The sequence below is a fragment of the Scophthalmus maximus genome, chromosome 10, assembly GCF_022379125.1.
Source record: "Scophthalmus maximus strain ysfricsl-2021 chromosome 10, ASM2237912v1, whole genome shotgun sequence".
Classification (NCBI taxonomy): domain Eukaryota; kingdom Metazoa; phylum Chordata; class Actinopteri; order Pleuronectiformes; family Scophthalmidae; genus Scophthalmus; species Scophthalmus maximus.
This window is the reverse complement of record NC_061524.1, coordinates 11,519,593-11,539,713: the sequence shown is the minus strand read 5'-3', so window position 1 is coordinate 11,539,713 and position 20,121 is coordinate 11,519,593. Positions and strand designations below refer to the sequence as shown.

At 41.5% G+C, this 20,121-nt stretch overlaps 1 protein-coding gene across 6 annotated transcripts in view; it reads right to left on the bottom strand.

The window, feature by feature from the left end:
• Positions 1-20,121, bottom strand: part of macrod2 (mono-ADP ribosylhydrolase 2) — a 360,652-nt gene that overhangs the window by 6,835 nt on the left and 333,696 nt on the right. Inside the window, exons 10-15 of one of the 6 annotated variants that reach the window (XM_047334804.1) lie at positions 18,052-18,090; positions 16,344-16,403; positions 11,415-11,453; positions 10,952-10,996; positions 9,559-9,699; positions 8,450-8,515 (exon numbers count right to left, since the gene is read on the bottom strand). In XM_047334804.1, coding sequence (XP_047190760.1) covers positions 8,450-8,515; positions 9,559-9,699; positions 10,952-10,996; positions 11,415-11,453; positions 16,344-16,403; positions 18,052-18,090 — 390 coding nt within the window. Of the gene's footprint in view, positions 1-8,449; positions 8,519-9,558; positions 9,700-10,951; positions 10,997-11,414; positions 11,454-16,343; positions 16,404-18,051; positions 18,091-20,121 lie in introns of all 6 variants that reach the window. The other 5 variants (XM_035605472.2, XM_047334807.1, XM_047334806.1 and 2 more) reach the window with 5 other exon arrangements.

Genomic DNA, 20,121 nt, shown 5'->3' with positions numbered 1-20,121 from the left:
TCCAGACAGGAGCCTTGAGCAGAACAGGAGGTTCCTTTTGTCCCCCAGCCACAGGACATCTCACTGTCTTTTATTCAACTCCTCTTTTTCCTGAGCAGTGGAAGAATAAAAATCGATGGATGTGTGGAGGTGTAGAAGTATCTGGCCCTACAGCGGCACTTCCCCTGGAGAATTTCCTCAGTTCATTTGATCCCTAAACCATAGCGTGGTGAGCTGGTCTGTTGTGCCTGAACGGGTCCTGGAGCTTTGATCCCAGCCACCCACACAGGTGTCCAGATGCCCCCACACAGATAATGGACGTGACCTATCACAATCTCTGTCCAGGAGCTACGGAAAACCACGAAAGCCAGTTTCACTTCCCAACAGTTGCACAGTGTCTTCTGCGAGAGGCCCACTTAATGTATGACCAAATGAAATACACCACAATCGAAAGACATTCACTGACGGAATCTCCTTTGCTGATCGATGAAACGTATTTCTATTTTGCTTGAGTTGATCAAGGATCTGGTAAAGGTCTTTTGTTTCCGTGGCTTTTATGAAGCAGTCAGAGAGCCACGACTCGCTCAATAGCACTTCATCTTGAGAGAATAAGATAAATGGAAAAATGTCAAGGTCAGTACCAGTATGTTGAGAAGCTCCATTTCCTTTCAGAAGATGAGGGGGCACAATTGATTTCAGTACAAACTGGGTGGTCTGTGAGGGACTTGGGCCGGCTCTGCATTGGGCCATGTATATTAAACAAGTATCAAAGAGCCCCTTTTTGAACTTTGCACGGACTAATAGCTTTGGGACTGATATGCCTACTGCAAAGATAATTACAGACATCTCCCTTCTTAGGGAAAACAAGAGCGTGTGGACCTGAACAAGTGCCTGACCAAAAGAACTAATGAGCTGGTAAATGTGGAAAGCAGCCCATTTTCATATGTTAATGTTAGGTTTATAGTGCAGGCTTGTGGAAATAGCTTAGCTGCATGAGTTGCCACTCTGGATTCTGTGAGAAAGGGGCTTCAGCATTTGATAGCTGGAGTTTTCTTTGCTATGAGATGAAACACTGTCTGACAATCTGAGCCAATTACAGAACACTGAGCTGTGACCCGCAGGCTAGGGAGACGAAAAACAAGCCTGCTCAGTAAACACTGTGACCGCCCCTTTCTAATGCTGTCCTCCCGAGAAGCCAAGAGTCTTCATTAATATTCCGCCTTTCTTCTTCCTAAGAAAAGGCCGAGGGGTTGCGGACACTAAGTAGCATTGTGCTCCCCTGCGGGTTTGGGTAACCTCGCAGTGGTGGATGTGGTGGGGTGGCTCCGAGTTGGGTCAGGGTCCTCTAAACACACTGAAAAGGCCCAAGCTCATTACACAGACCTGGGCCATGCTTGACAAGATGAGGAAACACAAAGTGCTCTGAATGACTGAAAAGAGAACAGGACACCATCTGCTGTGGGGTTAAGCTACAACTGACAGAAGCTGAAGATGATTAGAAGGCAGGAAGAGAAAAGAGAGGGCACAGCTGACAACATGTGCTGCGAAAAAGAAGGGGAAATGACCACTGGCAAACAGGAAAGCCAGTACAAGTGCTGTCTCCACTGACAATGTTTTTAATCTTTTTATATTCCGCACTTTTTCCAAAGTAGAGTTGGACAATCACGGTGGTCTGCAGAAGATAAAAAACACCAGCAAGAACACTGAGATACATCGCGATGAAAGTAAATGAATAACTGATTGAGTTAAGAAGTGAGAGAGGGAGCCAACACAGAAATAGACATGGAGGGGAGAAAATGCAAAAGAGGCCTCCCCCTGTGTGACCTACATACCTGCTAAATCAGCTGTCAGTGGTGGCCTGCTCCTCTCTCATCACTCCCTGAATTACTTTACATAATCTTAGACTCTCCCTCAGTACCTCCGTTCCTCATTACCTATTGTGGATTTACTATATCAAGGCCCAGACAGACAGTCTTGCAGGACATTGGTGGGTCCGGCCCAAGGTGAGGTGGTAAACCCTCAGCGGTACGCTAAAATGGGAAACACCAAAGCTGAGGGAGATGTAGCAGCAGCATGTTTATGGAGGAAGGCCTGGATGTTGGCGTGCCACCGAGGACACAGCTCAGGCCAGCTGACTGATTTACAGTTGTAGTGATGCCTCTTTTGGGCAGCTCAAGGTTTTCCACAGGAGATCATGGATCAGACCAGTCAATATAATCACAGAGCTTGTCTAGACCGCAGTGAGAACCAGGAGCCCTGGCAGAGGAGCTATCTATAATTTAAAGGTCAGCAAGAGAGCAACGCGATAGGTAGAATTCGGTAGAAGCATTGTGTGTGTGTGTGTGTGTGTGTGTGTGTGTGTGTGTGTCAGCAGCGTGCTATAGGGCTAATGGAGACATACTGTAACTACAGTGACTGAAGAAGTTTTGTATCTGATAGTACTATCAACTATAACGGTAGTGAAGAGATCTAGGAGGATTGTGGCATAAATTCTTGTCTACCAAAATCAAAACACTATCATAAAATATTTTATATTTAAAAAAAACTTCAGTGATCAATCAATTATCAAAATAGTGGCCAGTTCATTTTTTGTTGTTCTTATAATGAATGATTAGACTAATTGTAATAATAATCTTAAATATCATGTTGTATTTTTATTATAGCATCATAATCTCAGGGAGGAGAGAAATCAATATCTGAACAATACTAGGGATTAAGCTAGAATTACATTTGCAGTCGAAAGGGTTAAAGACGATAGTTGTGCATTCACAAGTTGTGAAGTTATTCTTCCGTACTTGCTGTGTTCATGTGCTTTGAAGTGGGGCAGTGGTGAAAACATGGACGCTGTTAACAAACCGTCTTGTATTTATGTGTTTAGTGCATTTAAACAGCACAATGACTCATCTTTCCAATAATTGCATTATAACGAAGAGCAAAGAAAAACAATCTGGTGTGACAGGCATATAAATAATAATAAATATTTATTTCGACCAATGAACCCAAAAAATGGGTGTGGAATACATATGAAATCAAAAGTTACTTTCTCTCCTTCTTCTTCCACCATGATTCTGTGTATGATGTCAGTACCCCATGACTACATTTTTTGATCATTCTGATGCCATGTGAATGCACCACCACCAACCCTAACCCTGATGTCATATCATAGTTTCAAAGACTATTGTTGTCAGTATCTCACCTGGAGTTTCTTATGTTTCAGACTGAAGTATTGCTACGATCAAGTCTTCCTCACTGCCTCAGGTGACAGACAACACATACAGAGAGCACTCTTCACTCAAACAGTATCTGTAGAATAAATTTATATCTAATGTGTGTGTGTGTGTGTGTGTGTGTGTGTGTGTGTGTGTGTGTGTGTGTGTGTGTGTGTGTGTGTGTGTGTGTGTGTGAGTGAGTGAGTGAGTGAGTGAGTGAGTGAGTGAGTGAGTGAGTGAGTGAGTGAGTGAGTGAGTGAGTGAGTTGGATACCAAAATTTTATACTTTTCAAACACATTTGTTGCATCTCTACTGGCTGACAAACTCTCTGCTCAGAGTTGCTTCATTTGCTGTTGTACACCAAACAGAAGGGTGGAGACAGGATGAGACAGCTGATTGACAGAGGAACTTCAAAGGAGGACAAACAAAGTGTATCCCGTAGCTTGTTAGATGAGACCCCCCCCCCCCCCTTTGAAGCAGGCCTCTGGGCCACAGGTGACCAACATAATGGACATTGTGCACATTGTTGGTTTATTGTCCATCTCGAGCTAAATGACCGGAGCCCTGTGTCTCTGATCAGAGACTAAATGGTGGAGTCTGCCATCGTGCTGAGGAATTATGGCAAATAACCAAATTCACTCAGACTTCAAGGGATCAGCAGACTGGGTACATTTTTTAATTAAAAAAAAACATTTTAATAAACTTTTTGCCATGAAACAGGCTTGAATTTATATCCAGTTACCTCAAATTGACGAAGCAAGTCACAACAATAAGTTGAGTTTAAGAATGAGGAGCAAATCCAAATAGAGTTCACTGACAAACGTTGCATTAATACAACTGAAGAGAAGACTGAGGGTAGTTTCCTCATGACATTCACACACAATGTCTCAGCAGGGCTGTGATTGGTGTAGCCGCTGTCCCTGGACTTTAACAGTCAGTATAGAAAGCTATAAAACACAAGCATAGCCTAATGTCCTCAGCCAGTGGCAGCTTGCTCCATGATGAGCCACTCAGTGCTACAGTATACAATGTTATTCCAAAAGTTAATTGTGTGCTGACAACTCATACCCAAGGGAAAGGACGCATTGCTCTAAATAATTACATTTACATCACCAGTATTCCATTGTTCACAAAAGACCAAGACAAAAGGGCACAAAACAACCAATTAAGCAAAGCTTCAAATCCCTTTCGCTATTGCAGATGAAAGAATATAAATGCAAAGTGCACTTCAACCACAAATTCTGAGAAGAAAAATATAAATAATTCAGCTGGTAAGAAGACAGAAAAAAAAATCCCTTTTTTGATTTGCAACGGATTAATAAGAAATTCCACGCTGCACTTGACTTGACAAAAGAGCGACCACGCAGGGTCATTGTAATGTGATGGTTTTGTTTGTACCTTCACATTACAAATGGCAAGTCCGCTGGATTCCAGAGGAGCCATTTGTGTTGGTGCGTTGTTCTTGTAAACACACTCTGTACCACTTGGGGAGTAAAATACATAAAAATCAATGAAACCCCCTGAACAACACTCGCAAACAAGAGAATGAAACCCATTGTCAGGACGAAGAAGGGGTTTCATTGCACCTTCCTTTTGATGCATTTTTAAGAAAAAGTTTGTGGATCTTAAAAGGGAGGGGTCCATAAATGATGTGCATGGGGTTTTTGGGCACCATATGGCACTTGTGGACGGGTTTCGGGTGACTCACGTACGGTGAGCTGCGAGTGGTTGTGGCAGAGTCACTGTGCTAAATAAAGCCGTTGGAGCCAACAACACTTAACACATTCTGGCCACTGGAGTCAAAAAAAAAAAGCATTTGAGGATAGAAAGTCATGAAATTTAAGACAATCGCATGGACTTAAACAAGTGAAGACTTGTGGAGCGGAGCACTGAGAACGTCGGCTCCAGTAGCCTTTGGGCTGGTGTAATCGTGGCTTGTCTCTCTGCTGTGTTGAGACTGAGATTGTTGTGATGGCCTGCTGGGTCCGTCTATCTGCCTCTCCATCCTCCTTCTCTGCGTGTCCCCTGCAGGGTCCCTCCTGCCTGGCTTTAGTATGCCATTGCAGTCTGTCCCCTACCCGTCCGTCTGGTCTGCACCCAGCCACGCTCAGGTAGGGGCCACCCCTCTAAAGTATCCTCCGTAGTGCCCTTTCCCTATAGTCAAGGAGCTGCTTTCATCCCATAGTCAGCCTCTAGCAGAGGGCGGCCTTATCAAAGGCAGGAAAATAAAAGGGACAGTGAAGCATTGAAGAATCAGACTCCTTAATTTGCTAGGTAGTCTGTGCTTTATATTCAGGCTGACAGTACAGCATATTGAAGAGTAGAATTATAAAAGCAAGTCTGTCTTTGGGACATTTTTAAAACGTTGTCGATAATAGGCACTAAACTGACTGGCAGTGGAACATGACCTATCTCAGAACACACTGTTCCATCATAGGAAAGACACGCACATCACAAACCTGAAATTGGGTTTGTGTTGGTGCATCACCTGACAAGACAAATGCTTTACAGCCGAGTCTTGCTCCAAGTTTGATTGGGAGGAAGGAGGAGCTGCTGTTTACTCAGTGGCATTGAATCTGTGCAGCCATTAAATCTTACCTTTGGAACTAAGACAATAGCTATCGACTCCTGTAAGAGAATCACACTGCATGAAGGTAAAACAATTTCGGTTCTCAACTCAGATTTATTTATTCCTTGCTTTAGGCAAAGACAGTCTTATTTTTATTTATGGGTGTTTCATGAGCTTACTGAAGCGGGCGCCCACTCTCACAAGTCACCAGAACAAGGCTCGCTGGACAGATATTTCAAATACATTAACTATGTAATGTAGAATCCATCTTACATTTTAAAGTACGTAATTAATATTCCTAAATAAAGGCTGCATGGATTCCTATTTCATTTTGAGGAGCTTTTATAACTTCCCAAATATCAGACTGAGAATCTCATTGCCTGGCAGGGAGATATCTAATACAGATATATTCATATGGTGGAGGCGCAACCGGATTCAAAAGACAAAATCTCTCCTCCTCATATATCTCTCCACACAGATATTGTAGAGAGCTAAATATAATCCCCAGAATACAAAATTGTTACATATATATATTCTTTAACGTCTTGGTAGTTTAAAATCTTGCATTAAATGGAAGTAATTTGTAAAACTAAAATTGCCAGGATTAAAAGCTTAAACATAAACATATTCATATAAACAAGCCTGCAATGTAAACAACAGATGGCATAGATTGGTAATATGTACTATATATAATATAAGCAAATGTGTGTTGACTGAATAAATTATTACAGTAACAAGTTATAATGATGATGACAGTGAAAATCGGCTTTTGTTTTTCAGTGTGACTGAACTGGGACAACGATGCTTAGCTGTGAAACACACTTACATATGTGCAACATCGAGGTATGTGAGAACAGCATGGTGTCAACCTACTCTGCCGACAACAGGGAGCACTTGGATATAAATGTGCAAATGCAGAATTATATCTAAGAACACATATCCGTTGAAAACACATTCTCTACTTTGCATATCGAAAAATATATGTAATTGGCAAAGTTTTGTCACAATTTATAATTTTTTTCCTCCAATGACATCCAGCCTCTCTCCTGTTTCTGTAAAGAAAACATCTGACTGCCAGGAGGTTACGAGGAGGAGAAAACAAAATGAAAGCATGAAGAAACATACACACAAACACTCTTACCCGAGTGTGTGTGTGTATACCTCATATTCAGCTGTTGTCAGATTGTTTGATTTATTACTCATTTCTCTCATCATTAAGAGCCGTTTTATTACTCCTTTCAATGAAACAGATTGAACCTCTATGGCCACGATCTGGCAGTCTGATTACAGTTATTATTTTCAATAAAGGGTATTGGCTCTGGAATCATTTGGTCTTATCCAGTGAATAACTGGTTATGCATGTCTAAGCTGGGCTGTGTTGCTGTGCATAAGATTCACTCCCCAGGCCCTGCTCCTCTATACAAAATGCAATCTGCCTTCAATCTGGAAAGACACCACTGTTTACCGCTCGACAGTGCCACCATACAGCAAACAGCCTGTGGTAACCCCAGACAGTGACAGGCACTGACGGCCACAGGCAAGACAATCAACAGGCTGCAGGAGAGCTGTCTACTGATGGTAAGGACGTTTTCCAGTAGCTTTTCACAGTGGATGGGAAGGCCATCTCAGACAGATGTATCTGGAGTGTTCACTCTTACCCTTAATTGATTGAATGTCAGGCAAAGGGAACGTGAAACAGAGGTAAAAGAGAGTGACTGAGACCTCTGCGATGAAAGAGGCTGGGGTTCACAAATTGAATCCTTAACTTCTCCAGAAAATACGCTTAATCAGTGACCGTGGGGTCCACAGAGAAATGGGGAAATATAAAGTCAAACTGTTCAACGCATTTCACGGAAACGCATGAATGATGACTATGTAGCAAGAGTAAAGGATCGATTGTAAAACAAAAAAAAGGTCTGCCTTCCTCATGGAGCTCAATTGAAGAGAATTAATATGAATAATAGTGAATGATGTGACATCACAGCTGAAGGAAAGTGACATAACTTCTTAACAATATAAAACATATAGAATATTTCCAGCTTTGCTCTTGGCAAAGCTGTATTAAATCATGAACAGGTATTACTAATCCATAGCCACTCATATGCCACATAGATTTTGATATGAGAAAAATAGCCACACTATAGAGTTAAAAGGTGCAAGTATAAATGTATTTGGGTTCTGTCAGAGATTTCTTCCTGTTAAAAGGGAGGTTTTTCTCTCCACAGTCACCAAGTGCTTGCTCGTTGCAGGATTTGTTGGGTTTTCCCTGTGATATTGTAATATTGACCTCACTATGTAAAGTGCCTTGAGACAATGAATGTTGTGTTTTGGCGCTTTAAATCCTTTGGCGCATTCGCCAAAAAACGTTAATTTTACAATCTGCTGCAATTGGCTGTTCCCCACAACTCCTTTATGGCCTCCAAGATGTGTAAAGCCACTTGTGGCTCTGCCTTGCCCGAGGACGTCCTGTACGCAGTGAAGCATGGGAGATAAAGTAGATCTTACATAGGCTGAAACTGATTCCATGGAAAAGCTAGTTTGACAAACAGCAGACAACGAAACAACACTGACCCCAGTAATTCAATACACAAGGATACAAATATACCAAACTGGATGACAAAATCACATACAAAGCCACTCAGTCAGACTCTCAATCAGGTCAAATCAAATCAGATCAAAATCAGATCTTGCCTTCCATGTCCACAGTGGACTTTTCTGTTTCCTCGTCTTCTGTCTTTGCTGCAGGTTTTTCTTCCTCTGCTGGGGGAAAAAAAGGAAGCAAAGCTGTGATGCCAGTTACAACTTTACGTGACACCAGTGCCTTAGCGTGTGTGTGGGCTGTGAGGTTACAGTGATAGAATATTGTTCGTCCAATCTGTAATACTGCACACAATCTCAGACCCAATTCCTCTTCCCTGGTACGGCTAATTCTGTGCTGAGAAATAAATCTGCACAGATTCGAATGCTGACAGGAAACAAATGAATAACGCTCTATGTGGAAAACCTTTTGTCAGGATTAGGTGGTCCCCTTCCCCCGTTTGGTCCTCCCTCTGTTCCAGTCTGTGGGTGTGCATGGCAGGGCGTGCCTATGCGGTTCCTTCTCCCGCCAATCCACCTGAACAGTGGCCAGTGATGCCCTACAATCAACCCTATAATCAGCTCTAGCATATATGCTCCAATCTTCACCGGGTTGTTTCATCTACCACAGTGGTGCAAACACCACAGCTGGCGTCCTAGTTCAATCTGTATGCTCCTGTGTAATCGCTTGTTCCCTGCTGACCCTGTGTTTACCTGTACCTCAGATCCTGCTGCCTGCTCCACGAACCAGCCGCTCTGTATTCCAGACGAGTCAACTCCAGCACTGTCATTCCATCCTCCACAAGTTTGCAATAAAACCGCCCTTAAACTAGTACCTGGCCCACTCTGGTCCATGTGCTGCCTTCTTGATCTAGACCTGAACTAAATGTAACACTCTTATTGTGCATTTATGTTTTAATTTACAGTTTCCATCTCCCAACCGTGTCATTTCGGACTGCTGGTAAACCATAAAATGTAAGGATCTCTCTTTATTCTGCCATGCTGTCATTAAGTCAACCACGATAGTTTTGTGCATCAAGCTGACTTACTCATATCTGTCTGCCTTTGTTCCCAATGGACTTTTTTGACACATACATTGAGAATATACAATTAAATACAACTAAATCACATCTTTATCGATTTACCATTTACACCTGTGACTGACAACTTGTGCACCAAGTTGATGTTAGGAGAAAAACAAACATGTTCCCTCATGTAAGTACCTTTGTCTCCTTTATCTTTATCTTTGTCGATGCCTTTCTCCTCAGCTCTGTCGTTGTTGTCCATATCCTCCTTTTTCTCTTGGTTTTCATTTTTCTCTTCAATCTTTTCTTGATTTGGCTCCTCGTTTCCTACATCTTCATCTGTCGTGACACAAACAGTGGAATACTGTATACGTTTTGAAGCCAATTCAGGCATTGTGAGTCAAAGTGTTCACATGGAACCCTGCAACTGGTTGCAGAAAAATAAGTTGATACTTCATCATTGCAGACCATCATCTCAGAAACATTTTTAAAACCAACCGGTTGTCGTCTTCAGTTTTAAAAGGCATAGATTTTACCAGAAAAAAATAGAAAAATATCAGACAAATATTTGAATTCTGATGAACAAATGCTTGATTTAGACAGTAAAAGAAAGCTTAAATGTAGATTTTTAAAACAGTTGATTTAAAATACTTGAAACAGTTGGGCTAGTATAAGGAATAATAAACAGGAATATAACATATCATAATGGGTGGAGTTGTACAGTATAGTAAATCCTAGAATGTCATAGTATATAAGTGGTGAGGGAAAGCACAAAGCAGAATGTGAAAGAGGAGCGTACACACTGTAGGTCAAAGGTCTGTGCACAACGGTTATATTTTACAAAGTAACCAAGACCACATAATTAGACGTATTCAACATCTGTGGTCTGTGGTTTTGTGTTGCATGTTTGGCTGAATTAGCCTTCAGATGTTGTTTTTTTAACTGTATATTTGTGCTCCTCTCTGTTTGTGTCTCATGAGAAAGTAATTATGTATCTCAGGTCCTGGATAGCATCCGAGGGCCGCTATAACTCTTGCACAGAATATCTACAAAATTCATGTTCAGAGACGCTCTATCTGTCAAATATTTGTCAATGGGATGGGATTTGAATAAAACAAAAACAGAAGAGAGGTGAGGCGCTGCTTACTGCCAGTATGCAAATGTGGAATCTTAATTATATACCAGCAGCATAGATGATATTCGGAGAAAGAGAAATGGTTTCTAGCTCAAAGTTAATGGTTGCCCCTTTGCAACACGCATGCAGGCACACTCACACTCTCTCACTCACTCTCTCTCCCCCAGCAAAACACACCATAGGATCTGTTATATAGATGCATTTAGAGCTTTGTATAGGAGTTATTCCTCTGCTGCTAACAAGACTGATCAGGGTACATCTTTAATCAAACTCTGAGCTGAAGTGAAAACCAGAGCAGTGAGCTGCACGTCACTCAGCTGCTATTTTCCCCATCTCCTCTAGAGATAAGAGTCAGATCAATGTACGCTCCATTCCTCTCAGTGAGCGGTGTGTAGAGTTGTGGCAGTCTGCACACTAAAAGGAACCCCCCCATCCATGCTGGAGCCTGTACTGTACCTGGATTTTGACTCCCCATCTCCACGTCCTCTTTTCCCCCAGCATCTAGAAAAACAGAAGAGGAATTCAAAGAGGGGAAAACATTTGTGTTTAGTGCTAGACCCTGGAGTTGAATTGAATTGTCTTTTGATACCACCACAAACAGCCTTTTCATTCCATCTCTTTGTGTAGCTTAGTCTCTGTACTGCAGAGCAATGGAACCACAAAGACATGCATAAATTAAGTGGCAGAAAAGAAGGGGAAAAGAATGACACTTCTAAAGCCATACATAATTGAGGGATTTCTTTGTTCCAAGCCTCTGTGATAAGAAAACTTAATTTTTGTTAGAGCAGTGGCAGACAGGATGGGAAGACTGAATTGGAGCAAATAGAAAATTCAACTTTTGATGACAAATGACATCAAGAAGCACCAGTAGAGCCGAGAGGCTCAGAACATGTGTTAATGGTCCGTAAAGCTACATTACCATTGTCGCCCTCTTCTTCATCACCTATTTCCTCTTTACCTGAAAAGGGAGGGAAAGGAATCATCAGCCAAATGCAAGCAAGCATGGGAATAATGCCAGTCATTAATTCTGAAGAACAAAGCGACCAGTCACACTAATGATCACAAACGGTTCATCTCAAGGCAAAAGATTTGTCTTGTGAGAGCTGGCATCACATTTTGAAATAGTGACATCTACCTGCTGATTCTCTAGCCTCACTTTCAATACGTGTTTTGACAGAAGATTTCTTTCATTTATCAATCAGAAAACCTCAAACACGATAATGGCTTTTTATGTCCATGTTCAAGGTTTTCGGTAAAGAAACCTTCTACTATTGATAACGTGAGGACAAATCCTTATTTGGTTTTTCGCTCGTCACAAATTGTTAGTTTTGCTTTGTCAGCTTAGCCTTTTGCATAACCAGCTTTATAACACGCTAAAATGAATAAGGTGTCAAATGTTCAAGAGTGGATATTCACAGAACCGGAGTAAGAGTCTGTAGTTGTGCTAGCAGCTCTGTTAAAATGTAATTTGGCGCAGTGGTGCATTGAACTAAACACTAACATTTGTATGCCAACATGCATACAGTTAAAATGTAGCATTATTATGTTTAACATGTTGGTTTACAGCGATAGCATGCTACCCTGGCAAACTTACAGCTGGGACTGATGGGGACGCCACTAGTTGTGCAGATATTTGGTCATGAACCAAAGTTAAAATTGCAACCAGCATGGCTAAAAAAGGGATATGAAGTGTATCAGTATAATACTATAAGACTGTATTGTACATAAAGTTGAGTAGTGAAGATCTAAGAAGTATCACTATGATACTATGATACAAAGAGATCAATGAAAAACAAACAAACTATGACAAAGGTATTACTGAAGAATTACACTCACCTGTACAAATATTATACTTGCTAATTAATCTCGAGTCATGTCATTAGCTGTCCGACTACAATTATCTCTTCAACACCATGGCAAAATGTGTCATGCGCAAAAGACAGATTTTACTAGTGACAAAGAGACAACTATAATCCCTGCATCATATCTGTCACCCCCACCCTCCTCAACACCATTCTCGCTCTTACGCATTGTTATGCACACATAGACACACACAAACCAATGACATTTGGGACAAATTGAGTAAATGAAAGCCATGACACCAATAAGAGAACATGCTCTACAATGGCTATTGTGCAGCTTCCATAATTGCTTTTTTAACAAGCTGCAGAGAGAAACCATTTTTTCATATCTATGCAATTTTGTCCTGCACTCAGAACAATAAAAATGCCACCCTCTATTAAATGGGAAAAAGGCCAGTTCTAACAGTGGTGCATGTTTGTCTCAAGTGCCTCTGTCCATCACACGGAATGCTGGTGACACACAGTAGATGGCAATCCTTTCTATTAATCATGACTGGCATTTTGAGATGGAGCCACAGACAGGGGGCTGAAAAGAATACTTCATTGGGAAAAACAGGTTAAGATGGATGCTTCGCTGGCTATGAGGTCACCCTAAACCTTTCCTCTGCGTCCAAAAATTATGCGTGGCTGTTGCATCTGTCTAAAATGATCCCAAACAAAAATATATCAGACACGATAAAAAGCTGAATGTAATTTCCTTCCTGTTATTTGATCATTCGTATTTCGGTTATTGAATGAAACAGCATTCAATTTGTGATAGAGGATGCCAAGGGACAGATTGTGGTGTTACACACACATACATGCACATAGAAGACAACAAAAGTTTCAATGTAAGGCAGATGAGATTCATAATGGCCTCAAGTAAAGTTCAATTAGAAGAGCTTCTCTCCACACAGTAAAAACCCAGTCTGCATCATCACCAGGCCATTCTCTTATGTCATCCAAACTGCAGGGGGCAGCCTTGTCACATCTTTCCTACCCAATGCCACACTCAGTGTACTAAGTTGTCTTCACCATGAATCAGGCTCTGACATACTTCACACAGAGGGGCCAAAGTCCACACCTCAACATAGTGTCAAATCTCCAATGAATTCCTCTTCCAGAAGTATGGCGACAAAAAAGGACATTCCAGGTCCTTTTTGTTGCACTTGAGTTGCACTGGTGTGTTTTGTTGAATAGAATGTTACACACACACTTAAATGATTTATTTGCGTCGACATCAGATTCAGAGGTACAGTATCACAAGGTCATAAACAATTTAGATGCCGATATACAAGATTCCCCGTGTGTCCTACTTGCATGACTGTTGAGTAAACATCAGCTACAGTTGATATAACGCAGGAAGTAAAAGCCGTATTCAGGGACGAATAGAGAATGTGATCAAGTTTACTCACACATACACACTCACTCACACACACACAAACACACACACGGTCTAGTTATACTTTAGCTCTCTGCTCAGCCTTGTCTTTTATATTCCTTCCATTAAAGCGAACTGGAGCAAAGGACAAAAAAAAATTGGGAGCTTAAAAAATACATGAGACATGTGTAAAGGAAAATGGGGCTCTGAGATGACCAACGGCTATCACTCAAAGCCCTTTTGCATGTGAAATGTTTGCATGCAAGCAAAGTGCAAGTATGTTTGGGTTTGTGAGCGATGCTTGACAGGGTGCCACGGTGTAAAGGATGGTGAAGTACACTGTCTGTCCACACACAGCGTTATTAATCTGAACATCCATCCACCTCTCCCTCTCTCACCACCTGCCCTGCTCTTCCCTAGGTTTTTCCCAGAAAAAGTCAAGCATGCCAGACAGAAACCCAGCCAGGCATTGATTTCTGGCTCAATGTTCACATTTTACTGTGCCCTGTGACATCCACTTATCTCTCTAATACCAATCTGATATCAAATAATAGACACCGTGTGGCTGCTTGCCAGCTCAGGTGTGTTCTAAAGAGGCTGTACTGTGCCCCGGACCTCTGTGCCAGCATTCACCTCTGTGTCTCACCCACCCTCTCCCGCTCTTTTTTCTTTCTATGGCTCGCAGCGTCTGCATGCTGTGCTTCTGTTTCATGTGGATTACATCACAGCAAAGCTCATCTCACAAACACACACACAAACACATACACACAGTTAATCTGTGACCCTTTCTTTGCAAATACACTTTGGTTATTTGTAGTTGGGGGAGGATTGTGGTTTGGCTCCCCTGTTCACCAGTTGCGTTGGTCTTCAACTGCATAAAATTGGAACTGTATTTATATAGCATTTTTACATTGACAGGAATGTCCTTTGAGTCACCATGAGTGTGACATTCATTACATATATATAATAGATTAAGTGCTTGGAAAAGATCACAAGATAAAAGTGAAAGTGAGAAAATTAAATAGATAGTGTAATAACATTTAGAAATTATAATAAGAAACGCAGTATAATGATGTAATTGATGTTGTCTGATGTTCAAAAGAAGACGAAGGCTGCTGTGTTGTTAAATGGTGAGTTGTACCACAGGTTGTGTGCTCTTTTTCATTTGTGCTTTTTTTCCCATTCCTTCCTTCAGTCCACAGAGGCTGACAAAGCATTGTGCTTGAGTGGCAACAAAACAACTGTAAATGGTAGCAGTTGTTATGTGGAGGACAGAGGAGCTCTATAATTAGCTTCAGTCCACTAACCAGTGTGTTTATCATGGAGCAATAGAAAGCCTTAACGTTTTCTCTTCATCAGTGATGCGACTAAAAGCCCCTCATGCCTGACCCCTCCAGTGCAGGGGTCTGAGTCCCCTGAGGAGCGTGATGGATGTGATGGATCACACAGGCATATTGACAGACGCACTCCAACAATTCTGCCGCAGAGTGTTGATTATTCTAAAAAGTGCTCCACATATTGACTATCCCAAATAGATGACCTGCTTTGCTGACTCTATAGACACAATGGTGAAATATGGATTTTTGTGGATGAAAGATCTTACACATGTAAACAAAAGTGGTATGAGCCTCTCAACCAACTTGTAATGTCTGTCTCCGACGCTGACAGTCTGTTTTTGCAGCTTGCGTATCCTCTGCTCAGTGCTATCTTGACATCAGTATGCTTTCCATGATTAATCCGTCCTATGTGCGACATCGAACCATACCTAACCTTAACAGTGCAGTCAGTACAAAATAATTTTGTTCTCTTCTTGTGAGGGAGGTTGTCTCAAGGACTGAGTGTTCCCATGCTACAAAGCTGTGCCAAGGCCTTTTGTGAATGGATTAGTTACCATTAAGCTGCCAGGCCTGATAAATTAGGATTTATAAAGATTATTACAAAATACTTATGCCCTCCTAATGCTGCTGATTGAATTTGTGAATCGTATTGAATTACTGCTGTGGATTATGGAAAGGTATGTTGAATAGGGTGCGTAGAAATTACTTATTGTGCTTTGTTTAACAACACAAAATGCATTGGCGCCCTTGAAGTGACTGTGCTATCTAGTCCAGCCTCTCACAATCAGCGAGAGGAACCGTTTCCCTGAAGAAAACAACCATGACTGCTATCTTCAAAGATTCCCTGCAACCTTAAGGCTTGAAGACAAATGGATGGTGTACGATTTTAATTGCCTAGTAACACCCTCCAGTGTAAGAATCTAATTATCTTTGGTCCATCGTATCGGAGTAGCCTATAATTGTTTCAATATTACACATCCAAAGGGGCTGAAACTGCAGAATAGCCAGATAATGGCTTCTTAAACAAGTTTGCCTCTAAGAAAACATTCTTTTATAAAGGACCAAGCTTCATCTTGTATTCATTTCCCCAAAGAGGAAGTTGACACCAGGGAGCAAGAGATTATTGACCATGAACTGCACTCTATTCATACACAAAACAAAAAGAACAAAAATATTCTGTAAACATATCATTGCAGAATGTTTCCTCTGCCAGTAATGGTACTGTATCCTGAACAAGCAGTCATTAGTAGTAACATTAGAGTACAAAACAAACAGTGTAGTAGGCATACCTCTGTTGATATCTTCCCTTTCTTCCTTGGTTGTGGATTTTGTGGATGGCGGTGTGTTATCTATGGATAAACAAATATAAATGGTGATTTAGAGACATAGGAGAGACACATCTATAAAAAAGGCATTGTTTGTCAATTTGAAAATGACAGATGAGAGATGATGGGAGAGTGTGGCTTTTTGCAAGCCAAGCTCATTCTAACTTCAACTAACCATGCTACTAGAGCCTGTGGGAGAACACTTGCATTGTTGGATTTTAAACCTGCCCGACAAAATAAATGACTCCTGTGAAGAAAAAAGGGGAAGAATGTGAGGTTTTGAGACCGACTCCAGAGCACAGTCTGGGACAAAAGCACTATTCCATGTGAGAATGGCAGTCATTTGAACCTTTGAATAAGCTCCAGGCTGCACTGATTCAAACTCTGGCTGATGGAGCAGAATAAAAGGCCAGTTCTTGGCACTTGTGTAGAGGCCCATCAAATAATGCCAAACTGGACCAGGGCAGGGTTGGCATGATGATACAACAGAGCTGGGAATTATCAGGGGTTATTTCAGTTGGCTTGATATGGTCTGGTGCTATGTTATTATACTGTATGCAGTGTAAAATAGCTGGTGAGGAACGTGACCAAAAACAACGTGGTCGCTCAGGCGCTAACAATAGGACAAACTAATGCACTTCCTCTCGGCCAAGTCTTTATGATAGAGCCATTATGGGCACATTGTTTCACTCTGGAATATCACATTTTACAGTGCACTTATAAAACAGCCCTTTTATGTTCACCTAAAATAGAATCTCATTGAAAACACAGATGCGTGTAATTGGCAAATCATAGGGGTGACTTTGGAAGGAAAAACATTTTGATAGCACCCCGGGTTCTACATCTAAAGTAATCTGAACACTTGGTTCAACTGACAGTAAAACTAACATTATTCTCTGCTTAGTTGGTTGCACGTGTACTGTAACGTCTGTGATGGACGCAGCAGTGAGACCTGGAAAGCCCCTTTCCGAATCCCCTTGTACTTGGAAAGAAAGCTTGCCATCAAGTGTTCCCAAAGACCAACTGAACCTTCTGCCGGAGGCCGATCATTTCATCCAACATTTCATAAAAATTGCATTCTTTTGTCCAGAGAGTAAAAAAGAAACTCCTGCTAAACTCTATTGGGTGTATTGTTCCCACTATTCGACCAATATACACACATCCATGAGGCATTCTGTTCATCCCATTGCTTATTCAGGAAATTGCTGCAAAGACAAATGTCAATAGTTTATCCCGATAAGCAGTATCTGGGAGTTTCAGGCTGTGTGCCAAGATGGAGCAGTGATAAAAGCATTCTGCGCTGACAGTTGTGTTTGTGATATCTCCTGGCACATGCTGCGGAGGGATGTTGCTCTGCTGTTTCTTTGTCACTCACTTTAGGTGCTCTGGAGGCATCATGCCCGTAAGCTGGATGAAGAGAATGGTGTTGGTAAATGGTGCCGTGGATATAAGCTCTTGTAATTTTATGTTCCTGAAATGAAGTATTTTTAACTGCAAAGCGTCAGGCCCGGGATTCAACTTGTCACCAAATGAATAAACATTCAATTTCATGTGCACCATAAAACCTTGCAAATCACTGTCACCAGCTGAATCGTGCCACTCACTCAGCCTCTGTGCGCTTTAATGGAGGTGTTAAGGTGAAAAGGCAACCATGAAATATTCTGTCACTCACCCCCCTTCAGCTGCTCCTCTGTAACCTCCATGTCATTGTCTGGCAGAGGGCGAAAAAGACAGCGAGTCAAACTATGCTATATTATAATGCATGATACAACCAGTTATCACAACTTGTCTCCGTGATTGTAATTGAACCAAACAATGACAAAAGAGGAATTTGCAGTGTTTCCTCAGAATGTGATTGAGATATCTTATATTTTCTTTGGGCACAATAAGAAAAACTCATTCCTGTACACATGACCAAAGGCCGGCTGTTGAAATTCTTTCACCTCCTCATCACGCCAGCTGCCATGCTCCCAAATCATACCAACAACCCTTCACAGCCTCCCTCAATTCCCCCACCAGACGGCCTTGGATCATGTGAGTTATTACGCCAATTGACTGTGTATGTGGGTGTATGTTTCATGAGACATTCTTTTTCAATTAAGTCTACACTGGTATGCTCAGCATAAATGACACAAAAACCTCACATTTCCTCAAATTACATGGACTGCAGGCTGCGGTGGACAACTGTGCCTTTAAAAAAACCTTTGATTTCCCCTTCTGTTCTCTATAGGACTATTGTATGAGACAGACTGAGTGAACTAGAGGTGTTTCTGGGTAGATGGGTTGAGTTGCACAGTGGGAGATAAGAAGGAAGCTTTGAATGCAGCTTCAGGAGGCACTGAGAGACGAGGAGGGAGGAACTGTGGAACGCCGGCTCTCAGCTTCCATCATACACACACTCATACACGCTCATACACGCTCACTCGCCACAGCTCAGCATATTTCAGGATGCTTTGAGTCATGCCAGTATATATACTATGCTATTTAATGTACATGGTTCATACCGCATGATTGGAATACTCAATATGAGCGTGGGCACGTGTACTGAATGATATACAGTATATGTGTGTATGGCTGTGCGCGAGTCTGAGCAATGATTGCACTGTGGTTAACAAGCAAAGGCAAGCGTTAGCCTGATGAAAGGCTGTTGTCATCTGCGCTGTAGAATTGTAACCATCAGAGCTCCCTGCGGATCCAGTGACAGGCTTTTCTTTTGTATAACACTGAATAAAAGGGTACACCGCATTAATCTAACCCTGCTTGGGGAAACAAAGAAAGGCCCACTGATACGGTATAACAATAGCACAAGGATGGAACATGGAGTCTCAGCTTCTGCCACATCCTATAACATTATTGCCACTGATCAACACGGCTGTCAACTAAGGAAATTGATGTGTGTTAGTCAGGAGTAACAATATGTAACACCTTTCCTTTTCCTTCTTCTTTCATTATTGGGGTAAAAACAACACAAATAGAGGATTATTTGATGAAGCAGATGACAAACTATCTGTTTGATGACATTTTGGAAAATTCGTCTTCTTTCTTGGGATAAGATGAGAACAGCAGAGTATAAAGGCCGGTATGTATTCAAACCGATCTAAACCTCATTAATCAACATGGTATATGAACCCTCTCTGAGTCCTCTCCACAAAATTAAGAAATCGTTCCGCTCAGAAACCCCTGTAAAACCATAGCTTCAATTGTAATTGATATAATGTATTTATTAGTGACCTTCCAAATTGCTGTTGGCCTTTTTTTTTTATTTCTTTAAACTTAAATTAATGCTCTCATCCAAGTCTTGGAAATAAATACTTACCTAAAATCAAATTCTTCACAAGCCAGGACATAGCTGGATTTAAAGTTTTGCACTGAAGTGAACTACAGCCAGGCAAGTCTTACACTAAATCATCAAAAAGAAACTGTTGAGCCCATGCATGAGGATAAGGGTGTGTATTTGCACATTTTCTACATATCTGTGATTTATGCACAAACATGTGAACATTTTCACATATGACAAGCTAAAGTTGATATTCATGTCTGCTAAAGCTGACTGAGAGACTGTGAGCCACTGTGCTTTCTGGCAATCACATCACTAACACACCATGGTCTCCTAATTTCCCTGCCCCAAGGGATAGTCTCACGAAACCAACAGACTCCTTTTCCACCCCTCACAGGCTTCCTGTAGCCTTTCATATCCTCAACAAATTGCATGGGGTTCGATAGAAGCATGTACAGTGTTGTG